Here is a 26,554-nt window from a genome sequence, read left to right as displayed (position 1 = left end):
TGGGTCCTGCGGCAAACTACGTAATAGAAATTTCAGAGCATATTTAGGTCGGCAGTAAATTATATATATGTGTCAATTATAAGAAATAATTAACATATTAATTAATCACAATTCAATAATCTTTAAAACGACAAACACTTCGACTCGTCATCATTAGATGATACTAAATTATTAAGATATTGTTGCCAAATGTATAATTTAATTCTCATTTACTTACTAGTAATTGTATATAGATTTAATAATAAATACGTTTCAATATGTATCATTGTTGAGTTCTTAGTTTTGTTTAGTTACTATTTACGACTACTGATTATAATAACAGTTGGGACACGGGTTAATTTTCTAACTTGTTAACATGTAGTAAAGTTTTACTACTTTTTAAGACTGGAAATAGAAGTAACCCCAGTCGAGAAGAAAAAAATGACTATGACGATGTAAACAGTGCATTATCACAGATTATTTCACGACAAATAAATTAGTTTTGTTTGCTAAAAAATCAAAATATGTAGACCTAATATTGGAAAGCAAAATTTTATCATTAAGCAGTAACTATCCTAATTTAATCGTCACTACGTTGTATTTAGGAATAAAATTTGATTCTAAACTGCGCTAGAACCCTCATTTATCATCTCTCGTCCCTTGCAGGAAGACTTAAATCTATAGCATACGCGGTTAGAAAAGTTAGACAAATAACCGCTATATTGTATTTTCATAGTATTATATCAAATGGAATATTATTTAGGTTTATTAATTTATTTATTACATTAACATTTACTGTCCATTTGTAAACCCATTAAAACGTCAATATTGGTACCGTGTGTGTTTTTATATACTGGTAACTTTACTTACCGTAGCACCAACATAACCTTGTAAATGATTCACAAGTTTATGTTGGTAAGGTAGGTAATTTGAAAATATACCATCAAAATTTAATACAACGCATATTAGTTTAAACAGCTTCATTTTATTATGATAACAAATATTATTAGTTGCCTTAATAAAATTATTTATACTGATATAAAGTGAATAGAATTACTTCGTTTCAGTTTGAGAATTTACATTTCAAACACGTGTTAGCATTGCTATATATCTATTCTGTAAAAATATCGCTTTTGAAGCTATCGTGAAAGACTTCTAGAATAAACTATATTTTAATGTTTAGACCTTTGACCATATCTTACTATTTGATCCAGTGATTGAGTTACTGTTTACAACTGATTCAGTAGAGGTCAATTAATATATAAAATAGATAATGTAGGAGTACACGATTATCTAACGTGTTAAAAATGAAATATATAATCTGTTGTATTTATTCAATGTTACATAATACAGGCTAATATTAAAAAAAAAAACCAAGCAGGATCGGATGTTTCTTTATTAAAGTGATTAAAATTATATCAAAGTTAAATTTAAGATTAAGAACCTTATTTTCTACATTTTTTATAATTAGGAGAACGATCTCTATCTCTTTTCTTCTTCTTTCCTTTTCGTTTCTTATCGATATCTCTCTTTTCTTTCGTTGATTTATGTTTTTTACTCTTTTCTTTACGATAGTTTATTTCCGAAGAATCACTACTGCTATGCCGTCTTCTAGTTACTGACTTATGCCTGTTATCGGACTCAGATGTCAACGATTCATTACTACTATATTTTTTTTTGTTCTTAATTTTGTGTCGGCTTCTATCCTCTTCACTGCTAGAAGATTCTTTTCTATATCTCTCTCTACTCGCGCTCTTTCTACTTCTACCATTTGAATGTTTTTGTTCATTTCTCCTTGGTCTTTCTTCTTCCCTCCTTTCTATTTTAGAGGAATCCCTAACTCTGATATCATTTGAATTTTTACTGGAAGAACCATCTTTCCTTACATCTTCTACTTTTGAATTATTATGTTTATAAGATTCTTTCTTTTTATATTCTTCGTAAGATTCAACATCTAAAACAATTCAATAAAAAATGAACATTGCTTTTTTTTTATTTTTATTGCGAACTAAATTGAGATTTGCAAGGAAAATATTCAGTGAAAGCAGAGAACAACATTGAAAAAATCTTCGTCGATCTTGAAAACAAGGAGTTGGTAAATTACAGAAACAATAGAAGAAACATTTATAAATACAGATAATGTTGCCATTTTGTAGTCTATTTAAATAGTAATAGCACAGCGTAAAAACTACGGAAACGTCTAGACAAGTCATTCATATGGGGTCCGCAGGGCGAGAGCCCCAGCTGCCGTATACTCGCTTTGGCGTTCGGGAGTGACTAATCTTATTAAGAGTTTGTTTCGTCTTAATAAGGTTAAAAACAATGTCACCGTTACAAAGCTTGTAATCAATAAACAATTATCTTTCGCAAAAAAAAGAATCAATTTCCGAGCTGAAATCATTGTATTAGTGGTTGTACTGATTTAAGTATTTTATATACGTTATAACAAAATTATTCATATGACACATTGTTTACATTATATTCCTGGCAGTCGTAACCTACGTACAAGTATGATAAACAAATAAGAAGAAAAGAAAAAGAGAAATATTGCATTCATAAAACATGACAAATACGAAAAGAGAGCAGACGGGATCACAAGAGATACAATACATTTAGCAAACAGAGCTTAGCTACCTATCACAACGGAAATATTTAAAAAAAATTTAGTAATTTTCGTTTTCGTTCACTATATAAATTAAAAACCAAAAATTGTCCAAGACAATTCATTATCTCAGCCGACCATTTGAACATTACTGGACAAAGGTTCTCGGTGGAGTCTCCTCTCAAGTGGAGTTCGGCAATTCATCGGACCATGTCGGTTCATTGATTCGCTTGCAGATGTCGTCATTTCTGCTTCGTTTTTTTAGGAATACTCCGAACATAGCCCTCTCTATTGCTATTTCAATGCCATTAAGCGACCACGTCTGTGTTCTATCACTAGCAACACACACTTATCGAAATCTTGAAATCCCCAAACCACACTGGAAAAGTCAATGCATAGGCAAATAAAAGAAAATTTTATTCGGCGGAAGAGCTTCGTGCAGTATCTCTGGATAAGTGACTGTCAATCAATATTTGGATATAAAATGTTGGATATTGAAGCGAGAAGGCAATGTATTTACAGGCACAAGGGATACAATATCTTGGGACCCATGGGGGTTTAAGGCTTGGTTAATATTTTTTAAGTTGCCAGTGCTATGGAATTCATCCTGGCATAAAATACACCTTGCTATGAAATAAAATATATGTATTCCTTTTTTTTTTTTTTGTTGCTACTGTCAGTACCTCGTACTAAGAAATAAACATAATTGGATTGTTTTGATGAAAAGTGTAGATTAAATATAAATTCCAGACACAATAATATAATATATAATATATAAACAATACTGAGTAAAATTTAATAAAAAGGAAATAAATTGAAATATTGAAGAAGTCTCTGTTGAACCAGATAATATTTCGATCTAAACGCTCACACAATATGCCAGTATTGAGAAATTAACCATAAGGTTTTTAACAAACAAGCAAAATCATCAAGAAATAATTCATTAAATTAAAACCTACTCCAACCGTTTTCGTGATATAGTGATAGCAGAGTGTCCACGAAGGAACTAATAGAAAAAAAACGGTGACGAAACCATCAAATATAGCATACCAGTATTTCAAAATATTCTTGGACGAAAGATGGAGAACCGGATAGAACCACCGTGCCGAAATCAACATGCGGCGTCAATACGCCAGTGTAGTGAATTCCATGACACTGTAAGGTACACCTATAAGGCTTGACGCTCAAAACAACGCACTTTCGAGGGTCAGAGCGATAAGGCGATACATGGTTACGTGGTTAAGAAAGTCACGAAATCGAAACGATCGAAGAAATCGAGTCCACGCTCCTCCGAAGACCGGAGAGGAGCTCTCGGCGTTACGCATACTTTCCACGTTCCGCTTAAATAGGTTTTCCAGCAAGTCAAAAAAATAAGAAAAAAAATATTGATAGCAAAATACTCAAATTTCTCTTAAAATAGAGTAATAGTAGTAGTAGAGATTAAACATATAAATAAATATATATATATATATATATATATATATATATGTATATTCCCATTAGCAAGAGAAATTAATAAAGTAGGTAAACAAAAGAACGAGATATAACCAGTTCACGAGTACCAGATATACTGAAAACTGGTATCTAATAATAGTGCAAAGCCAATTAACAGATTCCTTGGTACTATTGAAATTTATATCATGAGGAAAAACCTAATAACTTTCTTTTAAGACAAATTTCTCTGTTGTATCTTATTCTAGAAAAATCTTTGATAATAATTAATAACAAATAAATTTTAGTTAATAGTTTTTAATGAGCCGAGATGGCCCAGTGGTTAGAACGCGTGCATCTTAACCGATGATTTCGGGTTCAAACCCAGGCAGGCATCACTGAATTTTCATGTGCTTAATTTGTGTTTATAATTCATCTCGTGCTCGGCGGTGAAGGAAAACATCGTGAGGAAACCTGCATGTGTCTAATTTGAACGAAATTCTGCCACATGTGTATTCTGCCAACCCGCATTGGAGCAGCGTGGTGGAATATACTCCAAACCTTCTCCTCAAAGGGAGAGGAGGCCTTTAGCCCAGCAGTGGGAAAATTTACAGGCTGCTAATGCTAAAAATGCTAATGCTAATGTTACTTTTAATATCTGAAGGACAGTAATGAAATAATTATTAAATTAAATAACTTACTGATAACTTTTGATTGTTTATCAAATTCAGATTTAGATACTGCCTGCATCATAAATTCACTCAAACTGACTGTTTCCTTCTTTACTGATATTTCAACCATTACACGGCCATTTTCTTCATCTAAACTTAAAACCTGTAAAGAAATATAGACCATATTAAATCATGCTGATTATAAAAACTAGTTAAGTGCCAGTTGGACTTTAGGAAGACTGTTGTTCCATACAATAAATACACTTGTAATATTTTGATAGGGTTTTCCTGCATACTGATATTGAGACCCTATATTTTTTTTTCGATGAATGAGATGCCTGAAATGATTTTAAAATTTTGGAATTTGTAGAAAAAATCAAAATCAGGTTTTTATAACATTTTAAAAATTATTTTAGTTCCTAATATGTAATTTCTCTAACTTGAGGATTATCTTTTAACAATTTGGATATAAAAACAATAGAAACCCTGTTAAAGAAGCCAAATAAATATTGTCTCATTGGTTGTTTCTTTGAATTATGACTAAATTGGAAAGCTATTCTCGCATATACCATAAACAATGAATATTATTAAACTTCATGCAACTGAGCAACAACTCAAAATAAGTATTGCTAAATGCTAATACAATAAAGGATGACCACTAATGGATAAATAAAAAATCTTGTAGTTGTACTTTGTGACAATAAAGGCAATAAAAATATTGCATAAAAGGCCTCATGTGCTGTAGATTTCTGTGAAGAGATTGCTTTGTGAAAAAAGGAGCATTTTGGTTCTATTAGTAAATTAATTTTCAGAAAACACAATGAAACCAAAATACAAACTAAGAAATGTTATAATGATAATAACTTATGTCATTATATTCATAACTAAATACAGTAGATGTAACTTACTTTAGCATAAAATCCACTGTACTTGCCGGAGGTAATCTTCACAAATGAATTCTTAACTATGGACAAGTCTTCATCTTTACCATTGGAAGACTTTTTTTTCTGATTTTCTTTGATCACTTTGTCTGCACCCAAACCAAGTCCTTTTGGTCGCAATTGTGGCTGTTTGTATTTGGACCTAAAATGTAAAACTCATATATACAGAATAATAATAATAATAATAATAATCTTTATTTTGAAAAATATAAGCATTACAGTAATTACACCAAGTCGCTTATATCTACACTAATTACTTAACAATTTTTTTTCTTTTTTTTAAATATTCATACTAATTTGACTAAAACATACTAAAATTTAGTAAAAATAAAAATATAATTTATAAAAAAAGTAAACAAAAATAAGCTTAAATCTATTTAGGAACTACAAAACATCTTTAAAATTCTGGAATATATAGAATTGTTTGAATATAGTATAAAAGGGATCACAAAATATGTCTACATCTCGACAACAAAGTAGGAAGTTATTTAAAAGTTTAACAGCCCTAGCAGTGGGGCTGTTGCTAGCTTGGGGAGAATGCCACATAGGTGGGTAACAAAATAATCTATGTTGCCGTCTTCCAACACCACGCATATATTGGTCGGGAACATACAAATATATGGATTCACGTACAGCAATGCTATCCACTCTATTCATTAGAATTAAATAGTAAAATTTTATATGTGCGGATTCCCGCCTAAGCTGAAGTGTATCTAAACCAACCATACCTGACACAAACATAGAAGGATAGAGAAAAGGGTAGTATCCATATTTACGTTTAAATAAGTATCTACAGAATTTACGTTGAATTTTTTCTAGCATTATAGTGTACATGGCCTCACGCGGACTCCAAACTATTGAATTATATTCTAATTTACTACGGACATATGCATTATATAATTGTTCTATTACTTGGGTATTCTTAAATTGTGATGATATTCTAATAATGAAACCAAGGCTTTTGTTAGCATCTTTGCAAGTTTTAATTATATGGTCATGAAAATTTATTTTGCTATCCATTATAACTCCTAAATCCTTGATTTTGATTACATGTTCCATTGGTGTGTCAGACAGATTATATACATTTTTAATAAGCTTACGAGATCGAGAAAAGGTGATAGTTTTACATTTTGAATTATTAAATGATAATTTGTTTCTTATAGTCCAGTCAACTACTGCATCGATATCACGTTGTAACGCTACACAGTCTTTAGTCTCAGTTACAGATAGGTACAGTTTCAAATCATCAGCAAACATAAGGCATTTGGCATTAGAGATAACACTTGGTAAATCATTTATCATTATCAAAAATTGCATAGGACCCAAGGTACTACCCTGACTAACCCCTGATCGAGTATAATACTCTTTCGATTTATAACCGTCTAGCTTAACAAACTGTCTTCGATTTTTTAAGTAGTGAGCCATCAATTTTAAGAGAGAAGTTGAAAATCCTAATACAGAAAATTTGGTTAAAAGTACATCATTATCTACGAGATCGAATGCTTTCGTAAAATCAAAATAGGCGGCATCTACTTGACAGCCAGACTTAACTTGAGTACTTATATAATCTATAAATTCTATATGATTTGTCAATGTGGAGCGTCCAGGACGAAACCCATGTTGGCAATCACTCAATTGCCCCTTTATTTGTTTATAAATAATATTATTAAGGATCGATTCAAATATCTTTCCAAATACACATAGTACAGCTATAGGTCTATAATTTGTTATATCCGTGGACGAACTCGATTTTGGGATAGGTGTTACTCGCGACACTTTCCATTTGCTAGGGTATAAACATTGTTTAATTGAAAGATTATATACATGAAGTAAGGGCTCTTCCAAAGCCGACAAGCAATCTTTTACTAGAAAGGGAGGTATGTTGTCAGGACCACAAGCAGTTGAAGCTTTTAGTCGCCGTACTGCAATTCTGAGTTCAGCAACTGTCACTTGTTCAATGGTTACCGTAGATTGGCAACCAAAGCGATTAGCCTCTTCCTCAGCTATCTTCACGTCTAACAGAGGAGAAGTATCATGAAACACAGAACTGAAATATTTAGCAAATGAATCAATGGCTTTCTGCCCCTGTATGGTTTCATTGTTATAGGTGTATGTTTTTATCTGCTGTCTAGTTTTACGTTTTTCCTTTACAAATTGCCAAAAACTTGATGGTTCTATATTTATATTGTTTTCAACCCTAGATATATAATTTTTAAATTCTATATTTATGAGTTCCTTGACTTTAGTTCTATAGTATTTAAAAAGTTCTTTATTAAATTCTAAATCATAACACTTAAACTTTTTTAAATTAAAATATTTTAATTTTATATAATATATTATTTGTTTGGTATACCATTTTGGATATGTATATTTATTATTCAGGACTATTGTTCTTGTAGGAACGTGTGTACTAATAACACCATTAAGTTTACTATATAGTATATCTAAAGCTAAGTCTAAATTTAAATGATGTTTTTCAAGTAAGTCGGTCCAGTCAATATTCGCAATGTCAACGTACAAGCTGTGCAGATCTGCTTGCCGAAAGTTCCACTCCGTGATTAAATATTCTCCTGGTGCCAGAGATGCTGGATTTTTTGCTGTTCTAGGAAGTGTGAGCAGTATCTCTAAGGGAGGGTGGTATGCATCCATGGGAACTAGATGTTCCGTATCGGACGATATTTTAATATTATTGTGATCCAGAGTAGTTAGTACTAAATCTAAGATACATCCATATTTGTTGCTAATATTATTACATTGTTGTAACTTACTATATTCCATAAAATTATTAAATTGAGATCTAACACTATTATTGCACGAATTTAAGTTGAAATCACCAACTATCAGAAATGGATATTCAGTATACATATTAATTGCATTTTCTATACATGTTAAAACATCAAGATATTGTTTACTGCTGTAACTGGGTGGTAAATATACTACACATATCATTATCTTAATATTTTTCCAGGTAATAATAGCAAACAATAATTCTTTATCATCAGTTAAGTTATCTACATTTGTAATTCTTTTTATATTATAACAATTTTTAGCTGCCAATAGAACCCCACCCCACCCGACGTCGCCGGGCCGGTCTTTCCGTAGGACACAGTATTCAGGTGGAAATAGTTCAGCGTCATTGATAGAGCTATTGAGGAAGGTTTCTGTAAGGATGACAATATCGCTAGTTATTGTTCTAATATTGTTATAAAACATATTAGTTTTCGTACGGAGACCTCTTACATTTTGGTAATATAACAATATTTTTTTAGTACGTGTAATTTTGGTATAAATCTTTTTATTCTTTTGTTTATTTCCTTTCTTTGGATATTTAAAAGTACATCTGCTATAATGACTAAGCGAGAAAAAACAGAGGACTTCTGTCCTCTATATCTGAAGTTTTAGGCCTAGGTACTAAATACCCATAATACTTGTAATCAGCCAAAATTTTACATAATATATCATTGTAGACATGTTTTAATCCCAAATTAGTGAGCTTCCCAGTTATTAACGAAAACATATCAAAAGTAACTGTGGCATTGGAATCATAGAAATATGCATAAGTGTTATTTTTAAGTTCTAAGTATAAAAGGTTATTAAATAATTCTATTTTGTAATTGTATATAGGAGCGCCACACACATACGTAGGTGTACATATAATTATGTTTGTATTCGAAACATACTGTATAGCTTCCCTTAAATATACAATCAATTCTGCATAATCATTACAAGATGCCTCAAAATCTCTTTCTCCCAACATTATAATACAATAGTCAATCATACTATAATTACGTAATTTGTAGTCTAAGTTCTGAAGTAGAAGTTTTATGTTACAGTTTGGTGATACATAACGAATATAATCAAATTGGTTGAATGCTGCATCAACAGTTTGTAATGTACCGCAAGCACTATTAGTTAAAATACATATTTTTGGTTTTCTGCCTTGTTCTGTTGTGTTTTGATGATTATTTCGTACAGTTTCAGTTACTGGATCTTTACTTTTCACGGCTCCTGTCGTAGTATGGTTGGAACAAGCAGTTTTACTTGGAGGGTAATATGAATATGAATCACTCGATGATAACTGATCGATTTGGTTCTTAGATTCGTTAAGAGATGGCGTTACTTGTACTGTTTTTTCAATGGATTTTGTTTTGTTCATAAGTTTATTTTCAGTACCAGAATAATCTAACTTGGTTCGCATTTTACTTATGTTCAACTGTTCACTGGATTTACACGAAGATATAGGCTTTCTTATATGTGTAAGTTGCTGAATTTTCAATTCATATTCACAAATTAGCTTTACCTGTTTATTATTTTCGAACAGTAGGTTTTTAATCTCGTTTTCCGCCCTTAATAACTTATCCTGAAGTGCGAACAATTTGTTTCTCATACAGTTCATGTCTTCTATAACTTTTGCGCTAGAAGAAGTAATACTTCCATTTAGTTGACGGGACGGGGTCGAGCTCATAAAAGACGAATTAGTATTATTTTCATCTGAGTACACCTCGGTTAGGCCTTCAAAAGAGTTATCTGTCGGAATGTTAGTTATGCATTTACGAATTGTTATATTGTTTCTTTCTGTCTCAGGAGAAATAGAACCTGATTTTGTCACAGGTGTACCGTGTTGTGTAACAAATTGATCCGTTTTTCTGGTTACTTTCTTGCTTAAGTACGACATCATTTTCAAAAATTTATATTTAAATGTATATCTAACCAATAAACAGTTTTTTTTTTTTTTTTTTTTATTTATTTATAATTTTTAATCGTTATTTCTTACAGAGACATCTATTTTTTAATAGTAGTAACTCAATTGTTATTCGATATATTAGTTGCTAATATCTTTATTCACTCTTAGATGGCGTTAGTGAGCAAAAATTTTTGAATAAAAAACGGATTTGGTCTATTATTATTTGAAATATGGCTGCATTTAATAATTATTCCGTTGTTTTTACACTAAACTTAGGAACACTTTGTTGTTACTATTTTTTAATTATTTTTAAATATTATTCAAGCACTATACTCACTTGTTCAATTTTAATAGGCTTAAATAAGGTGTTTGCAATCATAGGTCTTTATTTTCGTTTAATCTGCACTAATATGTTGTCCCACAATATCACTTATAGAATCTAAGTTTGTTATCACTTTTATACACAAACAACAACACTTATCGACACTTAAATATTTTTATGAATTATTAATTACAGAGACAACTTTGGCTTGTATGCACTAGATGAGCGCCACCTAGCGTCTAATATTTTAATGTTATTACAGAAAACCTATGTTGTACTTTTTTCCAACATATTTTTTACTCTGTTATATTGTTTTATTACTTCAACTGTAAAAAAGAGAAAAAATATACTGGAAGATTTAAGATATAGTATTTTTATATAAATTATATGTGACCCACATAATGTCTCTTTGATGTTATTCTAAATTATAGTAATTATATTTTTTTATAAAAAAGTTTCTATCATATAAATATATATATTTATTTATTATAATTATTAGGATACTGACAAGCATTTCTATTCCATTTTATTTTCTTATTTTTAAATGATGCACATTAAGTTTATTTAAACTCAGGAAGGATTTTTAAAGGCAGTTATAGCGAAGATATTGATTTTTAAAAAACTAGATATTTATTCTTATTCATATTATATTTTATTTGATACATATATATTTTATTTTTATTAACAACAAGAAAGGAGATTATGCTGTTAGGCATAAACCTTGTGTTAGGCTTTGGTACTGTAATAGTCATATAGGTCAGGATTGTACTTGTGAGCTAGCCTGTTTACATATTAATACTTAACTAACAATAACGAGATAATATAAATAGTATGTGTGATGTTATTTGATACTTACTGATCTTTACTTGGAGTCCAACCCATACCTCTCAGCATCGCCAAGCCAAATTCTTGTACAGGTACAGAGTCATAGTCATCAAGAGTTGACTGAAATTAGATTTTAAGTTTTTATTTAAAGGTTTCAAATATTACCAGTATTGTTATCTATTGTAGAGAATTTTGATTTTAGTATGTTTTTATTAACTACACTTATTTTATTTTTAACTAAATTCTGGTCTTTTTTAATTAATATTAGAAAAGCAGCTTGGCTCCTGAAGATAAGTGGTCACCACTACCCATAGACATTGCTTCTGAACCAAATAATATCCATTCATTACTTTGCCAATGTACTACCACTTCAAATCAGTAGTATCTATTCCAATGGAAGTAGGTAAAATGATAAACAAACCTCAGATTTATGTACTTCATGCGACTTGCTAATAACTGAGCTATATTGCGCAGTACTAAGAGATTATGATTAATGTATCTTTATTTACAATACAACACTGTTACATTTAATTACTGATACGGACTTTAATTTTACTTCCAAAATACCAATTAATCAAGCTCTAAATTTTATAGTTTATTTGTCTTGTTTCCTGTTATGGTTAAAATAGAGTATAGGTGGGTTGATAAAGCCTCACCACCATGTAAATGTGAATATTAAAAAAAATAATTAAATAAATAAAGAATAAACTTAAATATAATAATATACCTCAATTTGTCCCTCTATAACAGGTTTAGCATTCATTGGCAGAACTAATTGAGGAGTTTCCAAGACTTTTTCTTTTTTTGCTTCCTCCATGAGCTCTCTAACTGCCATTTGGTCTATTGTCTCTTCATTTGGAAGGTTTTTGTCATCAGATGTTATTTTTGTCTCTAGTTCTTCAAAATCTTCGGCTTTTTCAGCAATTTCTCTTAACCGTTCAGCAGTGATTAATGTGTTCGGTTTCATTGGTATAACCAACGGTTTATCTTCTTCTTTCACTTCCCCTCTGAAATATTATTCAAATATGCATTAGTTCAGTTATTAATTTAATAAACACCTTGTTAAGCAATTGATAAAAGGATATTTATTAATATAGATATTTTTACAACGAAGCATAACCTATAAAGTTTGATTATTTTTATGATGATATTAATGATTATAAATAGTTTAGTTACAAAATATATTTCCATATGTGCGACAATTAAGGAAGTATTCTAATACAATTTAATCAGGTTAAGTGAAATACTACCATAATAATTATTAAATGTTTTAAAGATTTACCCCACAACTTTGATGGACTTTTCTTCAACACATTCAATGTATTCTTTCTTTTCAGTAATTAAAGGTTTGTTATCCTTTTTTGTTTTCATAAAACCAAATGAAATTTTTTTGCCTTCCATTTTGCGAAATATAATATCAGTTAAAGAGTAAATCGATTTATATTTTTTTTATATTTCACCACATAATTTAAAGATTTCTATCCAATTGTTTAGTATTTTATTCTAAAAACAAATGAAATTTAAGTTGTATTCACACATTTTCATTTATAAATAAGGAATTAGCTTTATTCCTTTAAAACTTAAATGTTATTTACAACAAAGCAAGACGAAAACTTTGCAATTGCCAATTAGCACGGCTAGAGATTTTTTTGTCAGTGTCAACTAGAGGCGTGTGTCAACTGTCAAACTGAGAAATTGAAAACATTTTATAGGACTACCAACCTTAATAATTCTATTATCTTTGGTTTTTTGTTCAGTTAAGTATAATGTTAGGCTTCCCATACACGTCAGAGCCGTGTTGAGTGTGTATTTTTAATAAACAATATATTATAGTTTAGAAATCTGATTTATCTCATACAAACATTATTTTATATTAGTTTTCCTGTAATGCTCGATCATTCGGTTCTAGTATTTTTAATCAAATCTTTAAAAAACAATTGAAATCGCTTATGATATAATACCATAGTCTTTATAATATTTAATTTCGTTTGATTTTTATTTCTGGTGAAAAACTTGTATTTTTATGAAAAAAAGAACTTTATTTGTTTTAAAAATAAAATATTCTAAATAAAGTTCTTTGTTGATTAAAAATTAAGAGTAACTGACAGGTATATTTCGCAATAACACACATTCGTTTACATTTGAATATTGTAGGTTATTCAATTTCAAAGTCTATCGGGATTAATTAAATTAAAATACAAACACTCCTGAAAACACTTTTAAAAAAAAGTATTTATTAATAAACTATATATATTCATCTCCAGCATCTCATCATCTCCCATGGCTTAGATTATTTATATAACTTTAGAGTTTGGCACTAAAAAAAAGTAAAACAAACGAGCTAATTTTATTATCTTGGTGACAGCTACCTTTGTCACTTTTTTGACGTCATACTACTTTATGTTCGACGTGTTCTCAGGTCAAAGCTGAGTTCATATTGACATATACATAGTTAAAGTATTACCTATATAAACAAATCTGAAGATTTTTCAAGAATTGTCTCTTTGTGTGTGAAAAAAAGAGTTATCTAAAGATACTTTTAAAACAGTTTTCATTGCATTTTGTTTTATTTACTAAAATTTTACTTTATCAATTACAAGAAATATGATCCTCCTTCTGAGCAATTTCGGCGGCGAATAATAAATGTCCACCATTAGATTAACGAGGCAGTGATATTATTATTATTTGTCATGTAGGTACAAATTTATTTTCTTAATAATTACATATAATATGTACATTGTACATTAATTGTATCTACATAATATTTAATACTTATTCGAAATGCATAAATATATTAGTCTTAAACAGAAGCTTATTTTGCTAGCTATTAACTACATTTGTATATTTTTTGTTAATATAAAAATATAATTATTCAATAAATGCGCTCTATGCTGAATAACAGTGCAGTCTAAGAAACTTTCGTTTTTCATTAAAGAAAGAAATGTCGCGCTTGACAGCAAAATTAAATATTTCTGCGACAATATAAATGTAATATCGAACTCTGCGAATAGTTTCGAGGCAACTGTGAATTATTGGCTAAAGGAATGAACATTTTCTGTTGCATGTATAACATTCTATAAGTGTAACGATTTTGCTACAAACAAAATAGGTCTAGATTATTTATTTTTAATGATATAAACAATGAAATGTAGATTATGTTAAATAATTTATGATAACGTTACTTAATATTTAGAGTATAGGTAAATTTACTCTATTCCAACCATAAGAGGAGAAAAGCCAAATAAACAACATTTGGCTGCAAATTGGTCGAGAGTGATTGATTTATCTATGATATTCATTTTGGATTTGTGTAAAAATGGCGTTTTGAACGTCAACGAAACTTATCGAAATTTTGGAAGTAAAATTCAAGTGGATGTAGGTAAGTGTAATAGTGTTGTATTATAAATAAATATATATCAACCATAAACTCTTAATGGTGCACAATGTAGCTGAGTTCAATACGTATACACGCATTTAAATTAAATCGCATATTATTCGCAAAAAATTAGCGTTGTATACTATTTGTAACTTCGTTAATTTTGTATATTTCTTCACAATATTTTTAATACATATAAAATAACATATTTTAAGAAACTTGGCATAAAAAAAGGATTTTCACTAAAATTCGAGTTAGCGTAGTATAAATTGAAGGTGTCGATGTTTTTTTGCTATAGTTGTTCAAAATTAGCTCACATTGGCATTGTAAGTTTTATTGTCCGTTTCAAATAAACGGGATATGGGAGTGCTAGAACATGTCAGGTAAGTAACCCCGAGGCGCGAAGTACGTGCTAGTTCATAAATAGGATTTAGAACCTCTGCACACGAATTGCTTAATTTTACAATAAATTTATTTTTAAATGTTGGGAGAATCGTCCATAAAATACAAAAAAATCGTACACAAATTGGACATATAATATTAACATTTTAAAATAATTTATAAACCTTTAGAGCCTAACTCAATGTCAAACATTTAGGTCGATTCAGTGGTTTAGTCGTAATTAAGTAACAAATAGGTAATCAGGTAAAGAATATTTAGGTAATCTATGAATATTCAGTTTATCTACGATGTCACAGCTGCTTGTATTGTCTAATGTTTCGAATAGAATATGACTAGTAATTTCTATTCAGACCCTTTAAAATATTACATATAAGTAATTCTAAATTTTGTTGTTTAAAACCAGCTCTTAACTTTTCGCATATATTCAATTATAAATATAGTTAAAGAGTTTGTTTGTTGGAAAGCGCTAAATTTAGAACCTAAAAGTTAATTTGAACAAAGCATTAGGAAGCTCATTGATTAATAAAATTTATAAGCGATAATATAATATCATATTAAAACTCAACACGGATAAAATCGCATGAAGAAAAAGTTAATAGTTTTTTTATGATATTTAGATTTAGTATGGTTTTAATAGTATTAAGTATTTTAATTGTTGCCTTTATGTTTATTTTATATAATTTCAATGTTATTGAGATTCAGATATAAAATAATTTTATATAATTTTTATCTAATTAGTAATTACTTGGATGGTATTTATTAGTTTACATTAAAGACTTAAAAAGGTATATGCAAATTAAAAAAAAAATATAGCTATTGTAACAATCATGACCGCGTGGTATGGTAGTAGAGACGTAACTAGCGTATTCTCCTCGGTGTATCGCAATTCTGAGTGTAAAATGAAAGGCGATTGAATATATTGATATTCAAATCGTTTTATATAGTCAATGTACCTATCAGCATAATAATCGATATAAGAAATAATTATATAGATTCTAAGTAACAGCCTGTAATTGTTTCACTAATGGGTTAAGTCTTTGCGTTTAAGGAGAAGATTTAAAGCATATTCGTATAACGCGGATGCGGATTGGTGGATACGTATGTGGCAGAATTGAATTGAAATTAGTCACATTCGGGTTTTCGTACAAAGTATTCCTTCACCGCCGAGATGAGTGATAAACAAAAAGTAATCACGTGAAAATTTAGCTGTACTTGGGTTTGATTCCAACCCGTAATTAATAGTTACGGTTAAGATGCGCGCGATCTAACTATTGGACCATCTCGACTCAACATAGATTGGAGATAAACAATTTCCTTTGATATTGAAATTATGTTAGCTATTTTCTTGATACTTGTCCTTAATATAATTTATAAATTCGGTACATAATTACGGTTTATCAGTCAGATAATTTTATTTAGGTTAAGAGATCAAAAATACCATCATCAAAGCCTTCAAAATTTGCTTATATATTATTGATAAAGAAATTTCGACGTAAAATTAAAACGGTTTTTTGAATTGGTTTTATTTAATTTATTAGGTGTACTTACAAACACCCGCACTTACTCATTTCCCGTACAGATTTCTTAATAGAAAACATAACATTAGCATTAGCAGCCCGTAAATGTCCCACTGCTGGGATAAAGGCCTCTTCTCCCTTTGAGGAGAAGGTTTTTGAAGCATATTCCACCACGCTGCTCCAATGCGGGTTGGCGGAATACACATGTGGCAGAATTTCGTTGAAATTAGACACATGCAGGTTTCCTCACGATGTTTTCCTTCACCGCCGAGCACGAGATGAATTATAAACACAAATTAAGCACATGAAATTTCAGTGGTGCCTGCCTGGGTTTTAACCCGAAATCATCGGTTAAGATGCACGCGTTCTAAACATGCGATTTAAAAATAAAGCAGTACCTGAATAAAAAATTAACCTCCGACCGACCTCCGTGGTCGAGTAGTGTGTACACCAGTTTTCATGGGTACGCTACTCTGAGGTCCCGGGTTCGATTCCCAGCCGAGTCGATGTAGAAAAAGTTCATTAATTTTCTATGCTGTCTTGGGTCTGGTTTTTGTGGTACCGTCGTTACTTCTGATTTTCCATAACACAAGTGCTTTAGCTACTTACATTGGGATCAGAGTAATGTATGTGATGTTGTCCAATATTTATTTATTTATTTAAAAAATTTGGAAAGAGTGGTTATCAAAATATTTCTTAAAGTTTTGAACTGAATGCGTGAATGTCAACCAAAGAACACAGGTGGTTCAGGAGTTAATATAGTCTTGGGATCCGGGACTTGGGGAGTTCTATCTTTAGAAACAACCGTTTTTTTAGCTACAATTATACTAATAGCTAAAATATACAAATTATTATGTAATTTTAATGATAATCTCAGAATATGTGTAACATAGTACAGTCGCCAGATTGTTGATGAATTTTCTAATATGGTACGAGCCGAACTGTTGTAGAGAAACTGCTTTATTTTAACAGTTTTGAACACTTGCATTTATATGTGTTTTTTAAAAGAACTTTTTCTATCAAAAGTTTCACCTAGTTCCTTTATTATTAATAAGTTATTTTAATTAATATATGTACTTTATAACTTTCTGGTGTATTGTAAATTAAAACCGATCAATGATTAAAATATCATTAATGAAAATATTAAACAACATAGGTCGTAAATGTGATCTCTGAGGCACACCTGAGTCGAGACGTAGTAAGATTAGTTTCCAGACATGACAGCAAAACATGTTAGTTCTTCTAAATACTATCATGATACCCAATTAAATTGTTTCATGTTTCTACTATTTTTTTATATATTATTTCGTATTGAATAGTCTATGCAAGCTTGTATTTCATTATCCTCTTTCAAGTTAAACACGTAATTCACAATATTAATTATTATAAATAGTAGCTTATCATTTTGATGTTAAATAGTACTCATTTTCTTTCTTGTTTTATTTCGTAAATGGCTTAGGTATAGCCAATAACAATGAAGGTGTAAAAAATAAACAAAAAAGTACTCCCTGGAAAAGTCAATTGGTCGATATCTAAAATAATTAATGGTATTCAATGTGGTTTAGTGAAAATGAAGTTAGAAATATCTGTAAGTTAAAAGTGGATAGAACTAGATTAACGGAAAAGTACTTTATTTTAAATAAATATACTTTCATTAATCAAGAACTGTTGGTAGTGCATAATATAGCAAAACTACTATATTAGAAATCGCATATGTAAATCTAAGGTTAGTTTGGGCTTACTTCTTCTGCGATTCAAATACCATAGCAAAGGTAAATAAGTAAGTTAGATAAGTGAGGTAAACCTAGCGGTGATATTCATTTTAGACAAAAATATCATAATGATATGACATACGACGAGTAAAACAATAAAATGTATCTAAAAATACCATAACGTGCCTTTGCATGTTACACGTTACGTGGGTACACATTTGTTGTTCATAATTATTTGTAAAATAATACAGTTAGTAAAAGCACAGGAAAATCAAATAAACGACTGTCATAGCAAACTAATAAAACAAAAGTAACAAAATTAAGAATATATATATTTTGAAATATGGTGTGTTACCTACTTTAAAACGCTATCGAAAACGCTATTAATATCAGTATCAACACGATATTACGGCGAGGGTTATATTATTTTAGGTGTTGACGAAGAAAATAAATTACGAAAACCTTGGCTAGGATTCAATTTGGTCTGCTCACACTCTCACCTTATAAAAGAGAATAGTCACTAACACTTCAACGCATTAAATTGTTCATTTAAATTAAATAATGAATAAATATAATAAAACGAATTAAAATAAAGTTTTGAATCCAATAAACTTCAAATTATTAAATACCGATATTAGCAAAATTGTGTGACAAAGTTTTCACCATAAATACCTGGTTTATATGTGTTTATTTTTAGTTAAGTGAACTGTTTTCATATCTTCTTCGACAATTTGCTTTGTAACTAGTTGCTATTTTAATTAAGTAAATGAATTAAAAACCGGTGACATCGGGAGACCTGATGACTTGTGACACAGTTTGTGGTAATCCACAGGCACCAGCTATTCACGACCAAGTAACTTATTGGCAATAATTTTAGACATGGTGTCAGTACACTCTATAACGGTATTATGTATTTTCATGTATAAGTACCCACACTTATTATAGCTGTTATTTTTGAAGAATTTAAAGATTTAATATGTTGCGGTAGAGTAATAACTTTAAAATTAGGGTTAAACCTTTAATTTTAAAATACACCAAATTAGGTTCGTTTATATATCGTTAGGTTACATTCAGCGCTTATATTTCTTGTTATGTAATCAAAAAAAGGTAGTAGATGGAAATTAGTATTCAATTGCTCAACCTAATTAATTACGTACTGTCAATATCTTATTTATCTACAAAAAACGATTTTGTGGTACACCGTGATTTTTAACCAGATTCCGCCGGCAGATGGTCCGAACCGATACGATTTAAGAACCTTCGAGAAAAGGGCGTACTCATTATCATCAACATTAAAAGCTGGCAATGCATCTGCAAGCCCGTATGCATGCATACCATGTGTTTGAATGCAGTCTACTGGCGAAGGGGAACACGTTCCGATATTACAAAAAAACGTTTCTTAGACTCGACAATACAGTAATTTATATAGTGTACACAATAATTCTTAACATTTCTATATATCATGCTCTAGGACGGAATTGTATTGTCAAGAAAAGAAACCTCTATATTTTATTCTTTTTTATCGACTACCGCCTGTTGTCACGGAAATTTGATTTTACGAATGAACGAATTTAATATGGCCACCTCCATCAAACTCCAGATTTATATTCTATTCGTAATACTACGGTGGAAATAATGCTCTGTTTTATACGCATTTGTGGCTTCAAACCACGTGATCATGAAACTTGCCATATTGAATGATCTAATCAATTTACGACAAAATTACTTCCGTCATATTTGTCCATTTTATTCATTATTTTAATACCGTTTTTCGTTCAACTGCTATAATTATAACATTAAATCGTTGTATAAAAAATGGAGTTGAATTTATGAATTCAGGATTTCCAGCTTAACTAATAAAATTGTACAGCTTTTCTATAAGAAGCAAGCAAGCAAGATTTTGAATTTCAAATTTCTCCAAACAGAATATTTCTTTACAGTTTTCCTTCAGTGAGCACGAGTGAATTGTAAATTCAAATAAGCCATTTGTCAATTCTGTATGTTCTTGCCCACATTTTACGAACGTAAAATAATATATTATACTTTATATCAGGGGAATTTACGTGTTAGAGGTAAGTTTATATTTGACTGCTCCGTTGTTTTAGTGGCTCGCTAATACGGACACATTCCATGAAGTTCCAACTTCCGTTCCGTGTCAGATATATAAAGGTTACTGGGCTTTTCTTTCGAAAAATTGTCAAAGATTATCTTGCTTGGAGTTAGGAAATTGGCAGTTACACTTCCACATCCCTCGTCTGATACCTTTTTGACCGTTTCGGTTTGATGCCGTATCAGATGACGGCTGGGAAAAAATAATTTGTCTAGTGTTTGGAATTTGGAAATGTGGCGAAGATTTTGACAGCAGCAATAATAGTATTTATTGTGGTGATTTCATGTATATGTTTAATGTAATGAGTAACTACTGATTTTCTTGTCGGTTTTCCTCTGTGGAATTTATGTCCTAAATTGGTCGTATAAATTTAATTATATCTTGTAGAATGAGCGAGTTGGGCTACTAAAATAAAGTAGGTATATAAATGTTGAATACGATTTTACGATTATAACATACTTAATGATATCAGATAATAAAACAGTTCCAGTAACAAGATAATGTCATTACCAAAATTGCTTAATTAACACATTGTCGAATGTCAATTTCGTTCTTGTCCCAAGGGAAAATCCAAGTTTGGACGGTTGGTCTCTGTCCCTAGCCGTATTTTCAGCGTTAATGCTTTTCTCGGATGAGGCGACTTTTGGCCAATATTTTCACTTTATTGGTATTATGTAATCACAAATTCGGTTATTTATTATAAATATATTATTAAGTATATTACTCTTTAATGGTTTATTTTTACTATAGTGTATATAAATAAAATGTCGCTAAATATGCTAAGATATATCCAATAAAAAAGGCTAAAACCTACTATTAACTCTTTTGCAAATTATATTTTTTTAATGGGAATACAATTGTTTGATTGTTTATATTATTGTAATATTACTCGACAGGATCATAAAAGCGTAATTAAGCGATGTTAAATGGCAATTTTCAGTGAGTCCCGAGAGAAAATTGAAATTGGGGCATTGGAGTTCTGTGCCATGCTCAGTATTAATTCGTTAAAGTAATACAGATTGTATCTACAAGAAAATATTTATAATGAGAAATAAAAATAATAACCCGTGTCTGTGGAATTTTGAAATATTTGTGATAATTGCGTAAAAATAAAAAAAAATGATTTTGTTTCTAAGAAAAACGCAATTGATTTATTTGTTATGTATGTTCTTAAATAAGGTTTTTGATAAGGTTTGCCTCATTTGATTGGGAAATTATTGGCAGTTTCGAAAGTTTGGTAATGCCACGGGTGATATAATTGTATAAATGTGTTCTGTGTGTGTGTTTACAGAATTAACAATTTACACTTTTAAATATAATGCAATAATTCAATCAAACAATCCTACTGTCGATTTTTTTATACCGGAACGAAAACATAATGCATAAACCTACAAGTAATAGAAATTTTTGATAAACTGCATTGTTTTCCTTCTACATTTCTATATCCGAACTAACGAATTTATATAAAAACTTTCATCAAAAAGTTTTCCTCTACGTCACATGTGGAATTCTTATGCAACCTGTTAATCACCGGTTTAGGCTGTGTATGTCAGTCAGTCATTTAAAATGCTTTTAAGTAAATACTAACCCCTGTTTACTATATTAAAAAATGACATATTTTGTTTACGGATAATAGAATTGTAGTCAAAATTTATCATTGACTTGTTATTGTTATTTTGGGATCAAAGAGCTACGAATAGCGAATATCAGGGTAAATATAGGAAGAGTTTACAAATATTGGTGTTTTAATAAAGAATATAAGCTTTAATTATATAATGCGAATCGAATAGATAATTATTTAAAAATTACTACTACTAAGTAGGGCTTTAATGACGTCAGATCAAAAGTAGTTTTTTATGATGGAATTTTGTTTTTAACTAAATCTATAGACGAATACGATAGAAAGCATGTAGTGGCGATGTCTATAAAAGATTGAGTTACCAATATTACTTCCATTATTATCAATATAGTGAGTGCGATCCTTTGACTTTGAAGTTGAAAGCAATTAAGGCAAACTTAGTCGAAGTAAAGAGGTCGAGATGGTCTGCAGTGAAATGATATTACGTATATATTCAACGTTTGACTTTACAAAATGAAAATACGAATTTTAATAAAAACTTCATTCTTTTCTTGAAAATTTTGTATATTCGAAGTTATTATGTTATGGCAATAAGACGTGATAACAAAAGCCAAGGGCGATTCGGACAAGTGAAACGAGAATTGAAATTGAGCAGGAGCATTGAGTGGCGATGTTTATCGTTTGGAAGGTGAAAAATAAATTAAAACGTTTGCAACTCCGCTGGTTCATTATTCAGACTCTCTTTAAACCTACTGAATAAGAGTTTCCCATTAGACTTGAAACTAAGATAACAGAGAGTGTACGTGTCTTTGAATTACTTGTAATTGTGTGTTGTAGTTAGTTGAGGCTTTTCTGCGGTATGGTCGCGTGGCATATCGGTCAGTAGGACATTATCATGCGTCAAAGCTTAAAGATTTTCTGAAGTGATTTCAGTAATAAAATAATTTACGAGAAAAACTAATTTGAAGTTTCAAAAAATAAAATGTATATTGAAGTTTTTGCCTTGAATTACTATACACATATAAACATTAACTTGAGTATCAAATCAAAAATAAACAAGAGGATAAACACTGTGTTATATTCAAAGAGCTCGCCTTGTAAGACATCTACACTTTAGTTCGACATGTTTCATCACGTTCATAACTTGACTGTATTTAAATTATCGTAATGTTATTTAGAAACACCTTGCCTTGAATAGTTATGGTTAAATTGAAGTCCAACCGTTCTTTAAGTCATACAGCACTTAATAATGAGAGTTAAAACAAAAGAAGACATCAGAAATCACTAGTTATTTTTTATTGATTTGAATTTCAGCGGTTGGCTGACATCACAGTCTGATGGAGCGAAGAAATCTCATTAAGTTTGAAGTGAATAAACAAGATTATTCTGAGGGTGTCTCGCAGCTGATATTAGCCGAGATGTGTTCCAATTACATTGATTTGATACAATTTATATTGGTTTTTTATTTTTTATATACCAGATTTCTATTGTTCTATAAAATAAAGGTTTTATTATTACATTAGTAGATGTGATAACTCGCGTGTAACTCTTCAAAGTGATACTATTGGTACTTTTCATTTGTTACTTCAATTAATATAAAGCAAACTAAGGTGTACATTTTTAATATATTTTATTAGTTCAAATTCCTTCTTTTCTTTCTCTTTATTGTTTACAAATTGTATTTATAGTGCATGAGATTATATGTGATCTTTTTTCTATTCTCTGTAAATTCTTCAGTTTCATTAGATAAGATCATGTCTAGTTATAACTAGTTTATAGCCATATTTGCCATATTAGCCATAATTGTATCTTCTATTATTAGAGAAATGGATGAAGCCACGTCGTTTCACATTTTTTGGAACTACAAATACCGTTACAATATAATGTATCTCACGAGATTGTAAGCTGGCGAAATATTCCGAAACCTTATAAGCTACTTTCAATTTAACTTTTAATCGTTGTCGTGGGGGCCTGAGAGGCCTAGCACTACAAAACTTCAGTTCCCGCAAGTGAAAGGATGTACGCCTTTTTCAAATTTTTCATGGGCTCCATAGACCCAATGTCAGTGGACGTGTGACTTTTTTTTTGATAGTCTAAAAAAATAAGTTTTGTTCGTTTTGGTCAAAACTCAATATAAGGAAAAACCAAACGTCTTACCCTGAAGGTTCAAAATAAATTGAATTACATTTGTAATTCCTGTAAAAAGAATGTTTGTTGTGTTGTTTGTGGACTTTTTTATAATTCTCTATAATGTTATTTTGTGTGGTTTTTGGTTTTGGTTAAGATTTTTGAAAAGTATATAATACTGTTATTTTAATTAAAATTGATAGCAAATGAGACTTATTAGCAATCTCAAGTAATTTTGATCGAAAATTACGACCAAAAATCGAGAACTCAGAATTTCTTTTAATGTCGAATAAATGTTGATTGAGTAAACATAGTTTATTGCATATCTAATTAACTAATCAACGCTTAATTTAAGCACTATAATCCTACGATTATTTTTTGAAAGCACATTAGAAGCCTGTAAATTTCCCACTACTGGGCTATGGCTTTCTCTCCCATTGAGGAGAAGGCTTGGAGCATATTTCACCACGCTGCTCCAATGCGGGTTGGTGGATACACATGTGGTAGAATTTCGTGAGAAATTAGACACATGCAGGTTTCCTCACGATGTTTTCGTTCTCCGCCGAGCACGAGATGAATTAAAAACACAAATTAAGCACATGCTAATTTAGTAGTGGCTGCCTGGGTTTGAAGCCGAAATCATCGGTTAAGATGCACGCGTTCTAACCACTGGACCATCTCGGTTCTTATACACGGGGCCTTCAAATTAGTTAAAAAATAGGCCAGTGTCAGTGCTTAGACCCCACGTCAGTACTTAAGTTACGACAGTGCTTAGAGGTTAATAATCTGTTAACTTTTTATCATTTCCGTATAATAAAAAAGGTTTAAACTAACCCAACTCAAATATTTTATACGTTTTATTGTAAGTAGAATCACCGTTCCTAATTTTCCGACAATTTACAACCTCGCGAGAGAGGTTATATTCTAACGCTATTTACAATATTACGGTGATAGCTACGTCTCTTGGACTGCCTCAAATTTAATTAATGATTGAAAAATAATTTACCATTTGGAAATGTCAGGTGTATTTTATCGAAATTCGACCTTCTTCTTCTTCTTCTTTTTATATATATAAACTCATTGACAGGTTTTATATTTAATTTAACATTGCCTGTTCATTTCGCACTGCTTGGCGAAGGATCTCTCCTCTTTTGCAGAAGAAGTAAGTTATTAACTTATTATTAATAACTTACTATAATTATTAATATATACTCATCGATAGTATTATCATATTTTTATACAGTTTACTACGAAGTGTTTCCAGTTAAAGAATATTAAAAAAAGAGTTAAGTAGCGAAATATATAAAATTTTACGTAACGAGATAAAGATTCAAAATGCTTTTCATTGCATTTCATTACTTGGTTTATCGTGGTCCAAGCATTATTTACGATGGGAATAAACCAGCGAACATTAAAATATACACGATAGAGTTTCTCTATCGAAGTTATAAAGGATTTTTTACGACTGTTCAGACTTGAGAGTTCGTCGTTTGGGTCCGATGCAAAACAGATTTTAGATAAAGAGCCGTCAAGCGTGATCGTGATATTGCTAATGGTGGTACTGTAAATTTTCTTAGCAAAATATCTTCTAAAAATATTTTGTCAAAAAATATTTGCAAGAAGGGTTTTTTTTTAATATAAATTATAAATAGAACTGTTAATAATTAATCCTCAATATTAAGATGAACTAAAATGAAACATACTTAAAATATCTGTAACGTATTATACATTTAAGGCATTTGTCAACAAGGCATATGATTCTATGATATAATTTTTTTATAAACTGTACAGATTCAACCCTAATTAGACTTACAAACCATACAATTTTCTTATGTATATAAAATATCTTTATAATTTACCTTATCATAATAAACACCGTGTCTTTTATTATTTATTATAATGCAGAAGAGTTTGAATTAACATATTTTACCATCCAATAGTAATACTTAGTAAAGTTGTATACCAGAAACCAGAGCAAGCTGCGACCGTCCAGGAGGCGCGGGCACATAAGGCGAGTACCTCCGCTGATTCTCTCCGCCAAAGAAGATCCTGGTAGAAAGCGTCAGCGCTATGCGTACATTCTACCGTCAATATAAGTGTGCCCGGGATTATGGGGGATCTCTATACCCCGGGAACTCTTCTAGTTTAGGTGGGCCAGCCATCCAAGTGGTACGGTAGCATGCGCGAGCGATCCCGTGATGCCCCCTGGAGAGATGGAGTGGGCACCGCTGGTTTTTTTGTGGTATTCTGGTGAGCTGGGACGCACCAGTGTAACT

General features: G+C 30.5%; 1 protein-coding gene across 1 annotated transcript; it reads right to left on the bottom strand.

Moving 5' to 3' along the window:
• Window positions 1-1,357: 1,357 nt before the first annotated feature.
• On the bottom strand, window positions 1,358-13,097 carry LOC125067867 (G-patch domain and KOW motifs-containing protein). Its single transcript, XM_047676755.1, has 6 exons — window positions 12,738-13,097; window positions 12,183-12,462; window positions 11,487-11,575; window positions 5,592-5,766; window positions 4,714-4,846; window positions 1,358-1,933 (listed from the first exon to the last, which is right to left on the bottom strand). Exons 1-6 carry the CDS (start codon window positions 12,854-12,856, stop codon window positions 1,425-1,427), a joined length of 1,305 nt encoding a protein of 434 aa, XP_047532711.1. The 5' UTR covers window positions 12,857-13,097; the 3' UTR covers window positions 1,358-1,424.
• Window positions 13,098-26,554: the final 13,457 nt, after the last annotated feature.

Source organism: Vanessa atalanta, chromosome 12, assembly GCF_905147765.1.
Source record: "Vanessa atalanta chromosome 12, ilVanAtal1.2, whole genome shotgun sequence".
In the NCBI taxonomy this organism is placed as follows: domain Eukaryota; kingdom Metazoa; phylum Arthropoda; class Insecta; order Lepidoptera; family Nymphalidae; genus Vanessa; species Vanessa atalanta.
The sequence above is the reverse complement of the archived record's forward strand: the minus strand, read 5'-3'. Positions and strand labels throughout refer to the sequence as shown.